General features: G+C 40.9%; 1 protein-coding gene across 2 annotated transcripts; it reads left to right on the top strand.

The window, feature by feature from the left end:
- Window positions 1-1841: 1841 nt before the first annotated feature.
- On the top strand, window positions 1842-22349 carry atp2a2b (ATPase sarcoplasmic/endoplasmic reticulum Ca2+ transporting 2b). Of its 2 annotated transcripts, XM_084034554.1 has the most exons (24): window positions 1842-2457; window positions 2756-2773; window positions 2909-2991; window positions 4816-4920; window positions 6215-6353; window positions 11119-11199; window positions 12046-12131; window positions 12439-12594; window positions 12753-12894; window positions 13173-13339; window positions 15335-15423; window positions 15634-15736; window positions 15880-16011; window positions 16142-16261; window positions 16443-16661; window positions 16843-16966; window positions 17157-17368; window positions 17466-17686; window positions 17777-17979; window positions 18084-18169; window positions 18268-18401; window positions 18685-18802; window positions 18927-19047; window positions 21321-22349. In XM_084034554.1, exons 1-24 carry the CDS (start codon window positions 2340-2342, stop codon window positions 21332-21334), a joined length of 2991 nt encoding a protein of 996 aa, XP_083890680.1. In that variant the 5' UTR covers window positions 1842-2339; the 3' UTR covers window positions 21335-22349. The 2 variants fall into 2 exon arrangements, with proteins under 2 accessions (XP_083890680.1, XP_083890679.1); XM_084034553.1 differs by lacking the exon at window positions 21321-22349 and having other exon boundaries at window positions 1843-2457; window positions 18927-19951.
- The last annotated feature ends 424 nt before the right edge of the window (window positions 22350-22773 follow it).

Here is a 22773-nt window from a genome sequence, read left to right as displayed (position 1 = left end):
TGACTTAATTTGCAAATCAGCAAATAATGATTCAATCTGCATAGCGCTCTTAAACACCATGAGGTGTATCTACTCAATTCTAAACGACAATTGAGTCGGGTTTTTTTTCTAATTGTGAGGTTACACATTTATGCAACCTACCAGGAACTGTTCTGTGAGACACTGTGTTCAGGTCTCAGCACTGCGTGAAATCTGAATGAACCGTTCAGTGTCTTTTCATCTTGATATTATGAAATACTTTGCTCTAAAAATGGATACATTTTGTACACAATAGTTTGAAAGTTTGCCGCAGTGACAGAAGCTATGTAACTTAAGTGTTTTTTTGCATGCGGCAGCAGTTAATTCTTTATGCATGTCAGAGTTTATAAAATATGAGCTTGTTTTCATTTTTATCACGTGCTTCCTATGTCAATGTGTTGAGAGATGAATTATGCATCTCTATTATGATTGGAAATTGTACTAATGTTCTGCATTTGTCATCAGTATCTTTCTTGTTAGTGAATCATTAGAACTGATATTTCACATTAACCAATTAGAAATGGTCCTTTAAGACAAGTATGTGTATTATAGCAAGTATTCGTTTATTGGTGCTATCAGTCTGATTGTAGCAGTAATCATTCTCTGGAGGCAGCAGATAATGTAGGTTGCAAAAGACAGAAACCATCTCACACATAAGCTATAGCATTGTCTTTAAATCATTTTACTGCTTAAATGACTCCTTTTGGTACCTATGAGAAGAGCCTCTTAGCCACATAAGAAACATCTGCACTAGTACAACATTTTTGACTATCGATACAGTATGTTTTTTGTTAAACCATATTAATGTCCACGTGCCAAAAGGCCACTAACCATGGAATAATTTCAAAGGTATTTTAGGATGACTTTAACAGATACATTCTTTCTGACACTATGATAAAAGTCCACAGAACAACTGATAAGGTTGGCTGTGTTATATCACTGACACGGTTGCTCTGTCAGTCTGACAGTGAATGGGAGTCTTCTCAGACAACTCCAATAACACTGATGAATATGAGAAACACAGGGTTTGTGCTCGAAGCATTTCTTGGGTAGAAAAGTAGGGATTTATCAACATAAATCCAAACTTGCATCCTGATTTATTTGCCACTCTCATTCAAAATAGAAAGAAAGATTGCATTTTACACTAGTTGTTTTATTCCTTACTGATTACAGAAGCTATTTAAAATATATTTTGTTTCGATTACATAATCTACAAAGAGGAATCTCATATATTCAGTGCTACATGGAGCATAGGAGAGATAGATATTTGGAGGTTTGGATTGTGTTACGATTATTTTGGGATAAAAATACAAGCTTGCCTTGACCAATCCACAACAATCCCGACTGTAATCAATCAACATCAATTGTGAATCTTTCAAAGACACGTGTCCGATTCCTTCTATGAATCTTCCTTGACCTTGTTTTTAAACAGTGCTTATAATAAATGTAGGCCCTGTGTGTTTTGTATTTGTGTGTTTTTTATTGATTAAAGCAGAAATACGTTGATGGTGGAGGCAACAATTTCCCCAAAAGAGGCTATTTTGGCCGATATCATCATGCTTTCTTAAAATATACAAATATTTTGGAGAAAGCATCAAACAAAAACGCATACTTGCGACATTTAAATTAAAATAAAAACACAATCGTAATGTGTGTGGACTGTCCTAATCCCAAACACACCGTCGTCGCGGAGGCGGAGAGAAGAAAAGAGAGAGTAGCATTTCCGGTGTATCCAACCAATGAGCGGATTCCACATGCGGACACAGAACACCGCATTCGACGCACGCGAGAGCTGCAGCGAGCAAACGCGATTGGTGCCGACGAGGACGCTGGTGATTCCGCAACAGAAGCAGAGCGGGCGAAGGGAGCGTACTGCAACATAGGCACATGTTAAAGCCACCTATTCGGACAGAATTACCCTGGAATTCGCTCTTCTAAAAGGGGGAGGGAGATATAATAACGTCCAATCGAGACCGCGACGTTTGATATGAATTGTTCGTTCAAGGTCTCACAGGAAACCTACCGGCAACATCTAAGCTGAGCCAGAGGAACCCAACAGTTAGCTAGCTTTAGCCTGTTAGCTATCCGTTAGCTCAGGAGCCGCTATTTCGTCCACTCTCACCGGGCACCTGCACGCCGCGCGTCCCGTCGTTGTCGCTAATTATTCGAAAACAGTCAACGACGTGACGTCCCGCTCGTAATATTTTCAAGTATTTCCCTTTGAGGTCCCGCGGTGTCACCACAGGAGGAGCGAACCGTGACAGGTTGCGGCTGGGACCAGCAGGGGCTAAACGAGCGGTGTCCTCAAGTGGCCGTTCACCATGGACAACGCACACACAAAGACGGTTGAGGAAGTTTACAGCTTTTTCAACGTGAACGAAAGCACGGGCCTGAGTTCAGAGCAAGTGAAGAAACAACGGGAGCGATATGGACCAAACGGTAAGGAACCGGTTACAGTTAGTTCAAGAACAAGTGACGTGAGCTATACTGTCCCGTTGTCATGTATGGCCAATGGCTCCCGATTTGTTAATGCCGGACAAAAAGGGAAGGCTGTCGACGTCACGATCCGTATGTTGAAATACCGACAAGCATCTTTTCTGTGACTCATTTAGTAAACAGCAAATCACCATTCTGTTATGTACTTTAACCGTTCAATGTTGCATCACTACTGCTCCAGCAATATGACACTTTCTTGTCCATCTCTCTTTTGTCTGTGGTCCGAATGGATGATCTGCAGAATTGCCAGCTGAGGAGGGTGAGTGGACCAATGTCGATAAATGCAATTAGTCACCTGTGTATATACTTTTTTTTTAGAGTCCCTCGTTCCTAATTATTCAATAATAGAGAAACATTGCCATTCATGTTTTATAATGAAACTCTTGTTTTCTAGGTAAATCCCTTTGGGAATTAGTGGTTGAACAGTTTGAAGATTTACTTGTGAGGATCCTTTTACTTGCTGCCTGCATCTCCTTTGTAAGTATAAAAGATGTTTTGTTTGCTGTACATGTGGTTTGTGGTGTGTGGATCCCATAGAGCTGTCTTAGTAAAACAAATTATTATATTAACTTGTGCACAGCCAGGTGCTAGGCGTTCTTTAATATGTTGTCAAGATTAGTAGTAAAAGCTTCTGAGCAGGCTGTGTCACTGGTCGTAAAAGGGTGACTTTAACGCTCATCTAAAAATAATAAGTATATTGGTGCTAGAGTAGTGAGAGAATATTTCACGCTGTTATCTTAGATACAAGTGGCTTTTTCCAATTCCTCCAAGACAGAATATTCAGTGTTTGGAGGTAAAAATAAAATACTAAAACATGGCACTCAAGTTTGAACAATGTCCGTGTTCATCTCTGCCATCGTCTTTTTCTTCACCCTTTTAGTGGCTAGTTCATTGGGTTTTCATCCTACAAAGTGTATATAGACCTTTTCTGATTGATTCAGTGCAGATCACAGTTAAGTAAGCTGTTCAAAGTGCGGAAGAAAGCCGCCCAGAATCTGTCTGGTGACACAACACAGATGACCATCTTTTTTTTCATGATTCTGTCTTATGATATTATGTCAGCTAGGCTTTTTCTCTTGAAGTAATCAAGTCATTGCAGTCTCTTTGGACCTGTTTAAAAAAAATAATATTAACACATCAATAATCAAGAAGTGGTTAAAAAGAAATAACATGTTCATCTAAGAAAAAGCTTTATCACTTGATTAGCCTATGTGGTACGTTGGAATGAGCCACATGCTTTGTGTGTGGCTGTTCAAGTGTGAAAGCAACAGTCTCCTGAGAAGTCCATACGTCTCACGCTAGCAATGACTGAAACTCCTTTAAAAGTCTCTACTTTACCCTGATGATTGACCAGTTTTCAAGTTGTTTTCTTGAATACAACATGACACTTCCGTAAATGAACAGACATAACTTGTGATGCTTGCGGTGTTGTCACTAGTGATTGACAATCCCCAGTGTAGTTTATGTGTGTGACACAGTGTTAGGTGAACAAAGATTGACTGTTGGCCTACTGGCTGAGAATATCATCATTTACAAAGACATAGCAATGACAGCCAGCTACATCTACAAAGATTATAAATCACCAGCTGTAGTACGTAGCATGCTCTCAATCGCACAAGCATATGCAGACGGATTTACGTTTATTTTAGCAGGAAACATTTAGACTACAAAGTTCAGTCATTCAGGAACTAACTTTTTTTTGGTACACAATTGGAATTTAATTTTAGGTTTAATTGGCCGTGCTGATATCTGTTGGGAGTAGAAAATAGGGGCCATTGGCATTTCGTCTGACATACTTCACTCCTGGCACAGATTCTAAAAGAGGAGAGAGTGGTTACTACACTCCGTTTCTCTCTCTTCTAACACACTTGGCCCAGATTCTGTAATTCTGAGAGAAGCTGGCTTGGTATTTATTATGAATTATTAAATGATTGTCAGATACTTAAAATCCTTGTGCCAAATATGTTAAAGTCAATGTGCGGTTCTGGCACAACTTCAATGATTAGGAAGGTGCATGGAAAAGACACTAGGAGGAAATCCCCAAATGGACCTCATAATTACCATTGTTCAGTAAGTTATGAGCAAGTCCTCATGGCAAAAATATAGATATACACACTGGAGTCTGAGCCACAGTAGTGTGGTTATCCAGGTAGCAGTGTATTTATTTCTGGTTGCTATTTGGGGTGGGAGCTAATGCTATCTCATCAGGACAGCGGAAAGGCTCAGTGTCTCAGACTTGTTATTGAAGTGTATTTAATTACTGTTCATTTCTTTGTCTCTGTTTTGTTTGTGTGTGTATAGGTGCTGGCCTGGTTTGAAGAGGGAGAAGAAACAGTTACAGCCTTTGTGGAGCCTTTTGTAATCCTGCTTATTCTCATAGCAAATGCCATTGTGGGAGTCTGGCAGGTAAACGCATTATATTTACAAATCTAAGTATGGGTTTTTAACAACTTGTCTTTTTGAGTCAAATGTTTGTGTAGTGTGATGATTACCTATGATCACCTAACGGTGGATACTACTCATAATGTTGTTCTAATGCTGAAAATATGAGGAGTGGTGGTTTTTAATGGTGCCTGTGAAGAAGTATTTTTATGCCTCTATGTTCATATGAGCCTGTAGAGTCTTGGCTTCCCCCAGGATATACGGTATCCATTCCTTTGAGAAACGGTATTGATTTGTCAGTATACACCTTAATTATAGGCAGGAAGCAAAGGCGGCAACAGTCATGGATGGAGGCTCTCGTTTGCGCACACAGAAAACCTAATTATCCTTTTTTCCTTTTTCTTTTTCCACTGACACCATTTCCATCAAATTGAAAATTGCCCAGAACACAGTTTATTACCCTGGAGTCGCTCATGATGGATAACTACACCGACTCTTTGCACCTGCCTGTGTTCGGTAAAAGTTCAGGGCAAATTTAATTGACATGATTGGCATGTCAGGTTGGGACTGGAGCAATGTGAGGGCAGGCTAGTGGGGGACTGGGGAGGGGGTACAATATTGCTTTGGCAAGTGTCTCCTGGGATAGATGTCTAAACTCAACTGAAGAACAGACCCCATGATTATAACTCACACCTGACTAGATCAGAGAAGACACCTGGCAGGTTGGGTGGATCCCTGCTGGATTGTCTTGTCAATTAAATACTCGTTTAAGGTCCTGTTGAGGCTTGTGTGTAAATGGGGTGTTGTCACAAAGTGTGGCTGGTGGTTTGACTTTATTTATATTAACAAAACCAGTGTGAATGACGTAGAGGGGGAGGGGCTGTATCTCCCCCTGCTGTTATTGATACTTGTATAGAACGTTTGATAGTCTTCCTCAGAATTCAGAGTAGTTTAGCTTTTCATAGCCTGCTTTAACCATGTAAACCCTCACTGGCAGCTATTTTAATGATCGTACCTGTTATTCCTTACAAAAGACTTAAATGTCCTGGGGTAGTGTGCCCTGTCTTGTCATGCCTTGTTGAGCGCTGTCTGCCCGCCAGTCGGGCTGGGATCTGTCACTAAAACTGTCCAGTCGGAGAGAAATCTAACAGACAGTGAAGTCAGCACTAACAGAAAAATGCAAATGTAGAATGATCAGGAATGAGCTGAGCAGACGATAAGAGAACCGTTTGCAGACACTGAAGTGAAAATATCATTGCACGTTTACATAGAAAAATGACAACGTGCCCCCCCCCCCACCCCTATTTGCACTTTTCAGGAGCGAAATGCAGAAAATGCCATTGAAGCACTCAAGGAGTATGAGCCGGAGATGGGGAAAGTGTACCGCCAGGACAGGAAGAGTGTCCAGAGAATCAAGGCCAGGGACATTATGCCTGGGGACATCGTGGAGGTTGCAGGTAAGGTTAAATGGATTGAAGGGATGCTTCAGATCTTTTGAAGTGGGGTTGGCTGAGGTACTTATCCAAAGACATTATATTGTTTTGAGGTAATACATCGACTATGGATAGATAGATATAACCCCATACCAAATAATCCGAACTATCCCTTTAGGATTTGTTGATGATCAACGCAGTGTCCCAAGTGTCGGTTTGGAGGTTGTAGTAGACCCTTTTTTTTTTTTCGCCCACTGCACAAACAGGGCCTTTTTATTATTTATATATGTTTCATTTGTTTCACATGATGGCTGTAAGAGAAGAGATTAACATTGGCCATCAGTTCTGTAAACATCATCAGCAGTCTTGTGACGTATGCTTTACACAGCTTCAAACGCAAACACACAACTGATCCCTCATCCTGTTCATCCCCCTTGACAATTTTAGAATATGGTGTGTAAGAGCAGAGGCCAAATCTGTTCACCAGAATAGTTTTTTCTTGCTTGACCTCACCCTGAATGGAGCCCCATATGTTAATGCCTTGTGCGTCACTGTTCTTTCTTTCTCTTGTTTTCTTACTGATCTGTCCTCCCTCTTTCTGTCTTTTGTCTTTCTTCTTGTCTATCTTTGGTTTTCTTTCTCTAACTCTGTTTCTGTAAATTATGTAGCTTGACATAAAATCATTATTTTCTTTGTCCCAAAGTAAAGCTCAGTGGAGTAGAATTACAGAAAATACTTATTTACTGTCTGTCATAGTGCCTTAGAGTCAACTGCTGTGAGCATTCTCAGCTTAAATAAAAAAATAAAAAAAAGTAAAAGCACGAAACAATAAACCTATGCATGGCCAATATATGGAATATTGTTTTTGTCAAGTCTGCAAACTGTCTTCTCAGACCGGGCATATGGTTTATATCCTTGGAGTACTTTTAGATCTAGAGCTGTGACGATTTTGCCATCACTCAAATCTGTCTGAGCTATTGCCGTAAAGTGGTTAGCGGAACTGTGTTCTTTGTGTTGATAATAAAAAATTCAGTCCTTTTTTTGGATACAGCGAGGGCTATAGTCAGTCCACCCCCACTGCTTTGTCTTACAAATATTTTCTCTTGAAACATGTTTATCCTACTTTGAAAGCTTATTTGTAACTGATCAGTGTTTTGCTGTGTTGTGTAAGCACATCGTTTTAATGCAGTATTAGCCATTGGGTATCACTGACTACAGTTTACTTTTGTTTCTTTCTGGGCATAGCATCAAGTGACACACCTGCTCTCTCATGCATCAGTGGCATAGCTCTGAGCTTAATGGGAAAGGATCCAGGTGGCGGTCACCTAGCGCAGTCTTAGAGTAAATAGATGCAACGTCAACATGGTGGTCTTCGGGGCATTCTTCTTCCACCACACTTAAGCTAAGATTGCTGCTGATAAAGATTGTTGTGGTGAGCATAGGACAAAGGCTGCTGTGTTTTCATAAGACAGTTACTGGCTTGCTGTCTCTAAGTTGAGCCATTCTTACACTGTTTGGTCTTCTGTCAAGATTTGATTAAGAGCCTGAAGTGAGTTTTACTACTGCCAGCTCTCTACTGAGGCAACAGTGACTGCTTTTGCTTTAATTTTACCGTGCATTTCCTTATTGCCTGGCATTTTCTTAAGTCTGTTGCCAAAAGGATGATCTTGACTAGGCATGGGACGATATCAAAATGTCATCCTGGTCAAAAGAATTACTTTCTGGCTGTATGTAACTCAGATGTGTATGTGAGGCCAATCATCTCAGTGGTTTTACCTTAACCACAGTTGGAGTGCAAGGTTCACCGTTAATGTTGTTGATGGCCAGACAGGGTGTAACGTTTAGAAAGGGTATAGATTCAATTTGATAAATTATTGGTGCTCCAGGTGGCCACATGGCCAGATCTCCTCTCTTGTGTTTAATAGAGTAGGACAGTCTGTCTTTTGTCATCACCCATGCTATTCGTCTCTGCCCATCCTCAACAGTTTATTCCACTTGTCCTTGCTCTTTGCTTTTTCCTATATTATTTGAACATAGACATGATATGGAATTCAGAGAGTCATGATTGTGTGTACGTTAATGTTTGGACTCCATTTTTCCATTCATAACCGAAGGCGAAGAGTCCCTTGAGGGCTGGAGGACCTTTTATGAAAAGTCCCAGAAGGCTGCTGGCTACGTGCTATAGCACATCCCAGCTCCAGTAACTGCGTCTGAAAATATACAACCCCCTGAAGACCTTTAAAGTTTCACTGGACCCCCCATGATGAATAGTTCTGTGTCATCTGCACTATTACTCAAATACAATGAACTTTGTTGTATTGGCATGGCTGTTTTCTGCTAATTTTTCTGAGATTCATTGCAAGCACTGAGGCTTATACTATAAGTCACATGGAATAATGTGTTCAACCATGGGTAGTATAAGGGAGGTAAGGTGGGACCCTGGATATGGTGGGGAAAGTACTTGAGTCCTTACAAGCTTATGTGGTGTTATCACTTTAAGTGTACGCAGACTGACATTTGTCTCTCACTCTAGGGAACAGATAACACAGATAAGGTCTTTTGTTCACATGGGTTGAAAGAAGGGTCCCCATCTGTGAAAGTGGATTATTCTACTTGCTGTGACCTTATTCTCATACCAATGAGTGTAGTTAGTAGGGTCACTATTTTCTAATTGGTGACTTTTTGTGGGAACCTTCCCACAGGGCTGAGTCTCGACTATTTCCAGCAAGTGGAGTTCCTTGTCTCCATTGTGTCCTCTCTCATGTAATGCTTATTCATCTCCATCACTATCTCCTGTCTGTCGGGTCAAGTAGAGGACCAAATTTGGTAGTGTAGCTGGTACAGTCCAGGAACATTATCACTTACCATGAACTCGGCATTACCACATGTTACAGTGCTTTCATGGTGATTTGGAATATTGTATACAAGATGAGAAAACCATGCAGCAATGCTTGTTTGATTGGTTTGTTGGTTCTTGAGTAGAATTTCCTCGCTTCAGTCTCTTCAGTTTAAAGTCATGAGAATGGTGGGAATGAATGAACAGTTTGTACCAAAAGAACACGTCACGCTGCTTCTATTTAAACTCCTATGACGTGGAGCGGGTTCTCCTTGCTTAAAACAGCTAGTTTTTTTATTGCATTCTCCCTCCCCCAAATCCAGCAGCACGCTTGCAAATGATCAAAATAGTTTTCCCATTTTTGGACGTGTGTTTTGTCGGACTCATCTAATCCTCCTTCTCATTCTCTACTCTTGTCCTTCCTCCCCCTCTCTTCCTCTCTGCTCAGAAGGGCACTGCAGAGGCCCAAGGGTGGGTGTCTGTCAGCACTGTCCACAGACAGATCTCTTAAAAGCCTCTGGGTCATTGCTTTATATTGCTTTTACCTTCATCGTTTCAACCTGTGTGATGTCTTAGTGTAAGCTGAAAGTGATATTTCACTTTGGTGCAACAGTAGCATTTTCCATTGTGCTTTTAGAATTTCATTAAAACGTCAACCATCCATTTTGGGTGCTATGGGGACCATTAGTTGGCACATAGTCTTACTGTAGTCACGCAGTGTTCTACAGGACCATAATACAGTGGTGCAGGAATAAGTCCTATTATCTGGAAATACATCATAATATGCATGGTTCCCATATCTTGAAGTTAATAGGTTTTTGAAATTACAGTCTGTGGGTAACAGAATCCTAAGAGATGTGAAGAGTTTTTATGCGATATATGTCAGTAAGTGCCAGTCAGTATATATATATAAGATTTTCATTTCTCAACTAAATGTGTAATAATGATAGACTTGTGTCTGCAACAAACCTTATTTTCGTTTCCCATTGGCTTTTTGTCGAGGGAACCAGTGCAGTGCTAATTCCTGGGATTGACCTACAAAAATAATTTATCCCTGCACCACTCTATAGTTCCAAGACTATAACATACTTTACAGACTAATTTTAAAAACATCCTCTCAGGTCACATTTTTTTGTTTCTTTTTTTGAATGTTTGTTTTTCCAGTCCCATCCCATAGAAGGGCTTTGTAATGGAAAACTCAAAGAAAAATATCACTCAAACAGATGGTTATCTGAATACTGACATGCATGGTCTAACCTTTACATACTTTTTTCTTCAATCAAACCACGACGCTGAAAAGATCGTTATCAGAACTTTTGATCCGCCCAGACCAGTTTCAAACTGCATGTGAAACCGTACAGAGGGACAAAAATGTTTGATAGCCTTTTAAGCAAAGCTAATAAACGTCAGTGGCTTTAATAGTACTTATCTGCTTTGTGGAGAGGAAACGCTTGTTTAAAATGTGGTGCATATTTACATTTTACATTTGTTTTACTGGTGATTGCTAAAGCCATGTGTTAGTGGAAAGAATGAGCAGCAATCTATTTGCGTCCTGTGCAGGAGATGAGAGGAACATTAATCATTTTTTGAATCCATGACATTCCCCTAGCCTCTTTCCAACAAATAATTTGAGTTTGATTATTTTATCACTCCCAATGAACATACATTGGGATAACACAGCAGGTGATTTTATTTCCAAGCGCTTAGTGTCTCTGTGTAGTGATTGTTTTGTTTGTTTTATTGCACTTGTCTTAAAGTATTTTCTCTTTTCCTGAGAACATGCTCTAGTTGCAGAGGTGTCTGTTTACATGGTCGGCTACAAATCACTCGGCTGCCTTTTATCTCTCGTATTGTGCAAAGTAACCATCCAGCTGTAGTCGTATCATTTACGGATGCTTTTAAAATTAAAGAGGTACTTAAGTGTCTCCTGTGCTCTGTTGTTTCTGTCCACAGTTGGTGATAAAGTGCCTGCAGACATCAGGCTGTCTTCAATCAAGTCAACAACACTGAGGGTGGACCAATCAATTCTTACAGGTAAAAAAATTTCCTAATTGTTTAGCCCCTTTTTTGTCTTTGTGAGCTTTCATCTGTTCATGTTTGATTCTCTGTGTCCTATCACACCTGATTCTACATTTTATGTTTCCCATATAGCTTACAAATACATTTATATACATGCATTACTTGTACATAATTTCTTGGCCTGCCTCCGCAACCCATTCACTAATTTTGATTAACCTAGACACAGAACAAGAATACGCAATTGCCTCTTTCTTTTGGCACACTTACACTCTATTACTTTGTCTCTTGCCTTGCCCAGTCTTTAGCAAAACAAAAAGATGTGTGATATGGATGACAGTAAAGGTAATGGATGAATCTGCAGATGGATAATTTGACAGCGTTTGTGATTGAATAGATTAGAAGAGGTGGATATGGAAGGTTAGATAATGCATGCACGAGGGAAGAGGTTAATGTGAATCGAGTCTTAAATCTTAAAATCTCTTGTCTTGCTCTGCTGCCTTAATTGGTAGCACATTCCATGGGATATTTTAATGTTTTGACTATTTTTCTCCGCGCTTCCCTTCCCCATTCATGGCAATACAGCTTGCACAGTGGTCCCTGCTTTACTCTTTCAGAAAAGTGCAGACCTTGTAGTTGATTTTACACACACAGACACACACACACACACACACAGTATCAGATATGGAGTTAGGGCAGTATTTGATAATTGTCAGGCTGGACACGGTCAAGTTCAAAGCCTCTTCCACACATATCTGCCCAAAGTTCCAACAAAGCATCACGACTGCCACTTCTCTCTCTCTCCTGGGTAGAAACTTTGTCACTGCTTCCCTCACTCATACCCTTTGTGTCTGCTTCCTGCAGGAGAGTCTGTGTCTGTGATCAAACACACTGACCCTGTGCCTGACCCGCGTGCTGTCAACCAGGACAAGAAGAACATGCTATTTTCTGTGAGTGACTCACACGGACCTTTTAGTCTCTTCCAGAATTACACTTCGTGTTCATCCCAATAATGTGTCTAGGTGTCCATTCATCTACGAAAGAAATTGCCACATTTTCTTCCATGGGAGCACACACTGTTTCTAAAATTTGCTCAGGAACACAATGTATTGACTTGTTGCATGTTGACTCATGCTGCATGTTGAACCTTCTCTCTGTGCCTTTGTGACACACCTGTGTCGGACAAGTTTTTAAACTAGTTTTGCCCCTTTTCCCCAGAATCTTAATGTTTCTGTGTTTCATTCCGCCCCCTCACAGGGCACCAACATTGCAGCTGGTAAGGCTGTTGGTGTGGTGGTGGCCACAGGTACCAATACGGAGATTGGTAAAATCCGAGATGAGATGGCAGCGACAGAGCAGGAGCGCACGCCACTGCAGCAAAAGCTGGATGAGTTTGGACAGCAACTGTCCAAGGTAATTTGTTAAACTGCATAATACTCTCTCACTCTGTTGTTTTTTTGTTAATACATCAACCTCGGCTATTTCTAATTGATCAGAATGTTTAATGTGGATTTCACTTATGGTTAATTGTTTGCTTTTTATCTGATCTTTAAACTAATGTGTAATTCAAGGTTATTACACTGATCTGCATTGCTGTGTGGATCATCAATATTGGACATTTCAATGATCCTGTCCATGGAGGCTCCTGGATCAGAGGTGCTGTCTACTACTTCAAGATTGCTGTAGCTCTGGCAGTTGCTGCGATCCCTGAGGGTAAGCTGGAGGCACACATGCAGCCTTGCCCTTGACATGGTTGTTGCTCTGAGAGTTACAGGTACTCTGCCTTTAGACTGTAGGATAGTTAGGTGGGAAATCCTACTTTATGGACTGTTTTTCAATGCCTCATGATGCAGGGACAGAGAATAGTATTCTCCTCACTTGAATAATATATTTGTGTAAATGGATATCTCTATTTCTTTAACTTCTTAGCTCATATTCCATCTCATGTTTCAATCCTCTTTCTCTGTGGTTCTGTTGCTATTTCTCTCCAGGTCTGCCTGCTGTCATCACTACCTGCCTGGCTTTAGGAACACGGCGCATGGCCAAAAAGAATGCCATTGTCCGCAGTTTGCCGTCCGTGGAGACCCTCGGTTGTACATCTGTGATCTGCTCTGACAAGACCGGCACGCTGACCACCAATCAGATGTCTGTGTGCAGGGTAAGAGAAGAGTGGCAGAGTCATTACCTCTTGACTTGATGAATGTTCAAACAACAATGTCGGCCAGGTCTTTCTCAGCCTTCTCTTAGACAATTTACAACAATATCTAATTTAATGGCAAAGTCTTGCCATGTGTTATCTGTATCTTAAAAGCTTGTCTTCCAACGTTTTCTGGACCCTGTCCTAATTACTACCACACATTTCATTAAACAAGAAGTAGTAGCTGTTCATTAAATATGAGTTGGCATACACATGGTGTCATCGATGGCAGTGTAGGGGTATCTCCTTCCTCCCCGGGCAACAGTGAGGTGATGCATAGGGACTAGGACAAAATAGGGGAGTACTTAAAAAATAAGTAGCATGTTTTTAAATTTGCCATACATGGAAAGAGCAGGTGACTTTCCTGACATCTGCGCACTTTTCAAGTCTTAACGTTTCACTGGAGAAATAAGAAAACCTGATGGTCTTCTGCTGACAGTCTGGCTGACATTTATTGGGTGATGTTGGGACTTTGAAATGGTGTTGACTCTGGAAATGTTGAGCGTATTCTAGTCCTGCTCAATGTGTTAAGTGTCCTGAGATGACTTCTGTTGTGATTTGACACCATAAATAAAATTGAATTGAATATTGAGCACTGCTGACTAGCAGTTTTGAATGGCTAGTAATGGATAACATTATAACAAGGATTTTCAAATTAAATTAAAAAGAACGTGTATATATTTATTTCCCCATCCCTTTTGACATTACAACTTCAGGCTATATGAACAATGATCTATTCAAGTATTACAATGTCTTTTATGATGATTGACCCTTTAGTGTTGCCTCCCAGCTAATTTTTCCCCCCACATTGTATTTCTCCTTCCTGCTTAGTCTCTCCATCTTTCTCCGTGCTATTCTTCAGCCCCTTATCTCACCGCTCTTCTGTTTCCCCCCCTCCTTTCTTCCCTGCCTTTTCCACTCCCCCCCCCTTCTTGTTCAGGCAGCATGCTGATCAGTATGCAGTAGTTAGTCACTTGCAGCAGAACCATCAGTAGAGTTGCATAACTGACCTTGTGTTGAAAGATTCTCTCTCTTCCATGTTAATTTTGTCTCCACTTGCTCATCCTGCACAATTCTCTCTCAGTTAATATTACGTTTTTGAAAGGCCTCATTTTGAAGACCAAAGGATGCTATTCCTGGCTATTTGATAGTCGCTGACAGAGAAGCTTGTGCTTGACGCATCCAAACCACTCCTGTCCGAATAGGGCTGTACTTTAATTTGGTGCCTGAGTGAATGTTTCTCTCTCTCAATTCAATTCCTTACTCGCACTCTGTTTTGCATAGGACCATTGACATCACTGTTTTTTCTAGTGTTGCTGGTACCTGAGGGGAGTGCAGCCATAATGCCAGTGAATCATTCTATTCAGATATTTCTTCTTTCATCCCTCTTGGATCTCACTCATGCCCCTTTCGATTTTAGGCAAATGCGGTGCTCTGTGTGTAAGAATGTTAGTCAATGTATAGCCTTGATACCTATGGGCTTTTGAGTCGTACAAACTCAAAAGCTCTTTTGTATTTTCAACCAGAAACTGTAACTAGTCTCCTTACCCAAAGGTTGTATATTCAAGGTCACACTACTTCCGCCTTTTTACACAGTATTGTACATGCAGTGTGACTGCACACAGAGGAATTCTGTGTCTGCCTTGCTGTAAGATGACATTTATGGAGCCTTCCCACCAGAGTGCTCAGTGTCTGCTTTGGCTCAGCATTTCATTATTACACTCTGCTCTATGTTCAAACGGACTCATGATAAGAAGATTCCTTTCCTCTGAATGGAAGTCTGCTGCCACCTGCTGGATACAGTGTCCATTAGAATCTCAGCTTTTTTCTTGGATAGAGCCGTTAATATGTGGCATAATTATGCCACTCATTAGTGCATTTACCCACATAGTTGCCGTATGTTTGGAGTGAGTATAATGTTCTAATAGTTTGTTTCTGCAATCTTTGTGTTTCTAGATGTTTGTCGTTGATCAGGCAGAGGGCGATCACTGTTCATTAAAGGAATTCACTGTTACTGGCTCCACATATGCCCCGAATGGAGAAGTGTGAGTATTCCCATACGTCTGTGCACTACAAGATAAAAAATAGAATGCATTGCAAAATAAAATCCTACTACTTTGGAGGTTATCGGTTAAAGTTAAATGTTATTTTTACTATGTGAGTCACAACATGTCAGAAATACAACCCCCTTCCCCACCTGGTTTTCTTGAAAGCTGCACATTTGGCTCACTTGTTGCTTCCTGTGATTTGTTTAGGTTCCAGGATGGCAAACCAGTCAGATGTTCCCAGTATGATGCCTTGGTAGAGCTGGCTTCTATCTGTGCTCTCTGTAATGATTCCTCTCTGGACTTTAATGAGGTTGGTAGTGAATCTGTTTACATGTATAAATCCTTTAGTGCCAATGTGTCCCGTGTTGACAATGGCTTACAGGTTTTGTGTGACATGTTCTGATGAAGATTGACCATATGTTTTTTCCTGTGCGTGTGTGTGTGTTTGTCCAGACCAAAGGTGTGTATGAGAAGGTGGGTGAGGCCACAGAGACGGCTCTCACATGCCTGGTAGAGAAGATGAACGTATTTGATACCGATGTCAAAGGCCTGTCCAAGATCGAGAGAGCAAACGCCTGTAACTCCGTATGTAACACTTTGTTCTCCAAAGTCATCTCTTTGTTGATATATTGTTCTGTACTTTAATCAAATAAGATGAAATAAACTAAATGAAGAAAGGCTAACAAACTGCCACTGTGTTTTATCTAACCTTTAGGTGATCAAGCAGCTTATGAAGAAAGAGTTTACGTTGGAATTTTCCAGAGACAGGAAGTCCATGTCTGTGTACTGCACTGCTAATAAGGCCCGTTCTGCGGTTGGCAAGATGTTTGTGAAGGTAAGAAATGGACACATTGAGAATTACTGTTAGGATTTGAATTGTCCAAGATGTAGACATACAAAGATTACATTATTTTCATTAACTTGACTCTCAGAATTTTTTGTTTCCTGAAAATGTTAATGTCGTTTTTTGCTTATTAACTGTGTATCTTAATTGTCCTGTCCATGCCTGCTCACAGGGAGCCCCCGAGGGAGTGATTGACAGGTGTACACACATCCGTGTAGGCAGCAACAAGGTGCCTCTGACCCCTGGCATCAAGGAAAAACTAATGTCTGTGATCAGAGAGTATGGAACCGGCAGGGACACCCTGCGCTGTCTGGCTCTTGCCACCCGAGACCACCGCATGGTCAAAGAAGAGCTGAATTTGGAGGACTCCACCCGCTTTGTTGAACATGAGGTGAGAGCCCAGCACATTGATATGGACGTCGGTTCTCCTCAACCTTTTTGTCTCACTTTAGGCGTCTAGGTTCCTTTCCCGGTGCATCATTGTTGGCTCTCAGCATCTAAAGGTTATAAGTGAGAATAACCAAAATAATCTCAATGTTGCCTGTATTTTTTCACTTTCTTTTATCATCCAGACTGACCTGACATTTGTTGGTTGTGTGGGCATGCTGGATCCTCCCAGGGCAGAGGTGGCAGCCTCTATTAGACTCTGCCGCCTTGCTGGCATCCGAGTAATTATGATCACTGGAGACAACAAGGGTATGTAGACAAAGTCTGCAAATCTGCATCGAGAACATTTTCTCTTGATCAAATCATCTATTTTAATAGATGTTCTCATGTAATACACGAGAACATTCAATTACTACAGACAAGTATAATTGTTCAAAGTTTTGCCTACTTTAATTCCAGGAAGTCCTTAGAAGTATCTTTGCTCTCTTTTGTATCTTAGGGACAGCAGTAGCGATCTGCAGACGTATTGGTATTTTTGGGGAGGATGATGACGTCTCCAGCATGGCATACACTGGCCGAGAGTTTGATGATCTGTCGCCTGCTGCTCAAAGAGACGCTGTGATCAAGGCCCGCTGCTTTGCCCGTGTGGAGCCTTCACATAAATCCAAGATTGTTGAGTTTCTGCAGTCCTATGATGAGATTACTGCAATGGTAAGCCTATTAACATTTCTTTTGGATAGTTGTTTGGTAAAATATAAAAATCTTTGATAATAACACACTTTTAATTGGTACTTCATAATTTCTTCAGACTGGTGATGGAGTAAATGACGCTCCAGCTCTAAAGAAGGCTGAAATTGGCATCGCCATGGGCTCAGGCACAGCTGTGGCCAAGACCGCCTCTGAGATGGTGCTGGCTGACGACAACTTCTCCACCATCGTAGCTGCGGTCGAGGAAGGCAGAGCCATATACAACAACATGAAACAGTTCATCAGATACCTCATCTCTTCAAATGTGGGAGAAGTTGTCTGGTAAGGATGACCCGTTAATGCAAAGACCATATCTTTACATCCCACAATTTCTTTGACTCTTTTTCCTAATCATGTTGTTTTTGTGTGTAGCATCTTCCTGACTGCAGCTCTGGGGTTCCCTGAAGCCCTCATCCCCGTACAGCTGCTCTGGGTCAACCTGGTGACTGATGGTCTGCCTGCCACTGCTTTAGGCTTTAACCCACCAGACTTGGACATCATGAGCAAGCCACCAAGAAACGCCCGTGAGCCCCTCATCTCTGGATGGCTCTTCTTCAGATACCTGGCCATTGGATGTAAGTGTTTGCTTCTGTTCTTTACTGTGTCAACTCATCTGGGGAGGGTCATCAAATATGACCTGATATTTAATGACCAATGTCTGCTGCTGTTTGATCATCAGGTTATGTTGGTGCTGGCACTGTCGGTGCTGCTGCTTGGTGGTTTGTTGCTGCTGAGGACGGTCCAAGGATCACCTTTTACCAGCTGGTATGAATTACAGCCAAAAAACTCATGTTTAATTCTTCTTTATGCACGCTTCAACACAAACTTAATCTAATCTGCGTTTTTCCTACCACTTCTTATAGAGCCACTTCCTGCAGTGTGGTCCAGAGAATCCAGACTTCGCTAATCTGGACTGTAAGGTGTTTGAGTCCCCGTACCCTATGACCATGGCCCTGTCTGTGCTGGTAACCATTGAGATGTGCAATGCCCTAAACAGGTTAGTTTGAGCAAGGCATCCTTCCAACACGTCATGTTTTTTTTCCTACATAATGCTCAATGTGACCCATTTAACTCCAGATCTTTTTTTGTTTTGTTTGTTTTTCCCTAATATTTCTCAATATCTGTACTTCAACATCCTGGTCTTTGTCTCCATTTCCACTTTCACACACAGACTCTGTTTTGGACTAACTAAAAAAACAATGCAGGTATTTGTGTGTTCTGGCTCTGAAGTCTATGAGTGAGCGTTTTAACAAACCTGTCCATTTGTCATTGTCGCTCAGTGTGTCAGAGAACCAGTCCCTGCTGAGGATGCCTCCCTGGGAGAACGTGTGGCTGCTGGGAGCCATCTGCCTCTCCATGTCCCTTCACTTCCTCATCCTCTATGTGGAGCCTCTCCCAGTGAGAAACATTTCTTTTAGATTGACACATAGAATGTGATGCTGTGAAATGAATAATAAAAGTTGTGTGTACGATAAAGACTGAACCACAGTCACAATTGTTTGTCTTGTGTGCTTCTTTGCAGATCATCTTCCAGATCACCCCTCTAAATCTGACACAATGGCTGATGGTGCTCAAGATCTCCCTGCCTGTCATTCTACTTGACGAGATACTTAAGTTCGCTGCCAGGAACTACCTGGAGCCCGGTAAAGAACTGGAGAAGCCTGCAAGCTGCAAAGGCTGCTGCCTGTCTGCATGCATGGAGGGCATCTCCTGGCCCTTCGTGGCCGTTTCCCTCCCCCTGGTCCTCTGGATCTACAGCTCCGACACTAACATGGCCGACATGTTCTGGTCCTGACTGACTTGAGCACAACCTCGACTTTTCTGTTTCCTCCCTGCCCCCCCCACCACCATCACCTCCCTCTGTCCTCTCCCTCTTCCCTCTCTGCCTTCCTACATGTTCATAGCTTGTGTGTGTGTTTGTAGAGTTAGCGTGTGTACTTGTGCGTGCCTACCGTGTGTGTGCGTGTGTATGAGAAGGACCAACTTTAACACATGAAACGTAACAAATAATATAAAATGTTAACATTGAGAAGTCACCTGGTTTGAGTTGGGTTCGCATTTTTTGAATGAGTGAGGCTTTAAATGCGAGTGTTAGAAGACCATCACTCCTGTAGCTGTGAACTGTTGCTGGTTTGAAAGGAAATATACTGTTGCCAGTTTTTTTATTATTATTATTATTATTGTCAATATTGCCTTTACGGTTTATATTTTTAATTATTTTGGGAATATCAGTTGTCTTATTTCACTACAGCAACAACAGCATTTTTTCTTTAACTTCCCTCTTCATGAAATGAAAATTAAGATATCGAAAATCATTTATCTGTACAGAGATTGAATTTTATGGAACTTTTTTTTTTTTAAATGGCTTCGTCAATTGACCAGTGTGGCTTAGACATACCGCCTTCATTCATTATTTTTTTTCTTCATGTTTACCATTGTGTCTTCAGTATAAACTCAGAACTCTTTCAGAGAGGACGAACTCCGTGTGGCAGACGAGGACGGGTAAAGGTTTGGGAGTGAACGTTTGAATGCTCCGCTTAAACAAAAGAGAGGGAAAAAAATAAATCTGAAAACCAAATCCGCATGTCCTGTGACCAAGCATGAACTGTATGTGGTTTCTCATTCCTAATTTAATTGTGTGTGTTCCCCCTCCCTCTCCCATGTTAGAATATAAATTAACCTCATGGAAGTTTTTTTTTTGTTTTTTTTAACTATAAAGATTTGAAAATAAGCCAGTTTTTCTGCACTGGGCAGAGCACAGCTACCTCAATATGATAAAAAGATATTATTTTTTTTTGCTCATCTCTAGATGCTTTTCCTAAATGGTCTTGCTAAAGCGTAACATCTGAGGTGTGCCCCTATTTGCTTGTGCAGAAAACCAAGAGCGTTTTCCTTCCCTCAAACATTTTTAAGGATATATTTTTCTTTGTATTGATTTTTTTGACTTTTATTAACTTTATTTGTGTGTTTTTTTGCTTTGGAGACAGAACTGAGTGGGGATGATGTATGTTAATTACCATCTCCATGGTGTTTGATTCAAAGGACAGTAATATTAAAATCCTAAGAAGAAATACCAATACAGAAATGATTCCAAATGATCTTGGATTGCAAATGAGAACCCAAAATGTTGTTTTATACTAAGGAAAAGTACACTCATAAACCCTTTGAATCAAAGTGTTTTCTGTCTTTATTTAATATGATTGAGGCCGATGGTTATCAACTTTATTCATATCCAGTGGGCTTTTTTTGTATGTGCATATAATACTTGAATACAAATACTTTCAGACATATGAATGCTTCAGTGTCCTTGGCACAACATGACGGGCAGGAGCTATTCACAGCACAGAGAAACGGATCTTGTTCATTTGATTCTTACAGGTTTTCATATTCCTCTTAGTTTGCTGTGTGTGTGTGTGTGTGCTGGGCTTACCACACTTTATGGTAGTGTGTACGTGTAGGAGCCCAATCCATACAGTCAACTCCACTAATCTTAGACTACTTAAGCATAATGTGTGAGAAATCTAAAGCATGGTTTTTTTTTGGAATAAGCCTGGGTTTGTTCGCACTGTGTGTTTGTGTTCCACTTTACCACAACTGTGTGCTTTTCCTCCCTCAATGCCTTCCATTGGCTCCCCTGTCACTAGAGTGAGTATCCATTTGCTTTGTTCACAAATTCTTCCCATTAAAGGTATAGGGGAGGGATACCCTATATTGAATATATAATATTGAAATTGAATAGACGTTGACCACACTGTGCCGCTACTGTGAATCACTGCTGTTCTTTCCACCGCTCTGACACCTGCCTATATTCCCCAATACCTACTCTTGATAGTGTGGTTGAATTTGACCTATAAACTGTTTTTTTAAAATATATATATTGTGTTCTGTACTAACATAGTTCTCTCTCCCCTCTTAGGTTGGCTCTCATAAAAGCTTCGCAAATATTAAAGAGTGGGCTCCGAGGCTGGAGTCGTCCTACTATCCAGCATGTATGCTCACTCTTAACTTCACACACCTCAGACGCAGTGATGACCAGCAGTGGGTTTACCCTTTGCACAGACGAAAAAAAAAAAGATGCGTTTTCACAGTAATGAGACCAAATACATAGGGGTATACTTAAGTGGTTGGGCTGAAAACACATAGATACACGCACATACACACTTCTTAACACACTTATACCTCTGTGTGCAGATGCTATATCTATACAACGCTACAGTTTTGTGTGCAGGGAAGTTTTCAACCCCCCTCGACGTTCCTTCTTGCATGAAGAACTTGTTTCCACCTCCCATGGTAGCTCGTCACGTAGAAAATCTTTAAAAACTGGGTTGAACGGTCTTAGCTGTACCACAGTGTACAAAAAACATTCATGCATGCGTTTCAGCTGTATGTAGGCTTTGCAATTTGTATTTCTAGATTATAATGTAAAATACTCAAATGACATTAAGATACTTTTAGAATGGGTATATATCATAAATATGTAAATCACTGTTTTTATTGTAATGGTTTGAGTAATTTGCACAATATTAGACATGGAGAAATGACTCATGCTCAACTTGACTGTGCTTTACTTGAGTTTTTTTTAACTTTATTTGTTCTTCTTTTTATTGTCCTTTGACAACTACTGTAGGCCGATCACTCATCCATTTATTCTGATGAAGTAGTCCTTTGCAGCGAGGGCAACAGATTAACACTTTGATTCACTGGTAATATCTGCAATACAACAGTGTTCTCGTTTTCTTATTGCCTCTTGCATTACTACTATTATTATCATCATGTATCTTTATCCACTGCTGTAAAACTGTGATCTAACTGTGAGGGGGGGGGGGGGTCAGTGCAGTCCCCTCTGCGACACCTGATCGAAGAACAATACCATGTTAAAAAAATAAGAAAAAAAGTATCATTATTGATGACTAATAATGGTTGTACATGCATTACTGAGGTTGTGGTTTCAGGTAAATAAAACTATAGTATTTGAATTGTGTCAACTTGCATTCTTGTGTTAATGAATCAGTATAGGGTTAGCTCTACACTGAGATTTCTTTTAAAGTGGTGAAGTTAGTGTCAATGTAAAGCAGTTTCATGCAAAGGAGGGGGGGGGGAAAACACATTCGACCACTGGGTGGCAGTGTTGGGTTAAAGATACCAGCAGCACTTCTGTAACACCTGCTCGACAGGTTCAGTCAGCTTTTAAGAAAGACCAAAGGAATTAATTAGCTGACATTATTCTTAAATATCAATATTGGGAGTGTAACTAACACTTGGAAGGGCGGGTTCATACATGCACCAGTGGTAATACATGATTTGTAGGTTTTATGCAGCACTAAACGGTCTGGACGTGCCACAACACATACTAAATTTACCAGAATAAT

Source organism: Eutrigla gurnardus (assembly GCF_963514095.1).
Source record: "Eutrigla gurnardus genome assembly, chromosome: 19".
NCBI classification, from domain to species: Eukaryota; Metazoa; Chordata; class Actinopteri; order Perciformes; family Triglidae; genus Eutrigla; species Eutrigla gurnardus.
This window is presented reverse-complemented; position numbering and strand designations above follow the sequence as displayed.

Excerpts from the sequence above, each read along its gene's own strand:
- atp2a2b (XM_084034553.1), top strand. The coding sequence starts at position 2,340 with ATGGACAACGCACACACAAAGACGGTTGAGGAAGTTTACAGCTTTTTC. Across the intron at positions 4,921-6,214 it reads CCATTGTGGGAGTCTGGCAG|GAGCGAAATGCAGAAAATGC; the intron begins GTAAACGCATTA and ends TGCACTTTTCAG. Across the intron at positions 17,369-17,465 it reads ATGATGAGATTACTGCAATG|ACTGGTGATGGAGTAAATGA; the intron begins GTAAGCCTATTA and ends TAATTTCTTCAG.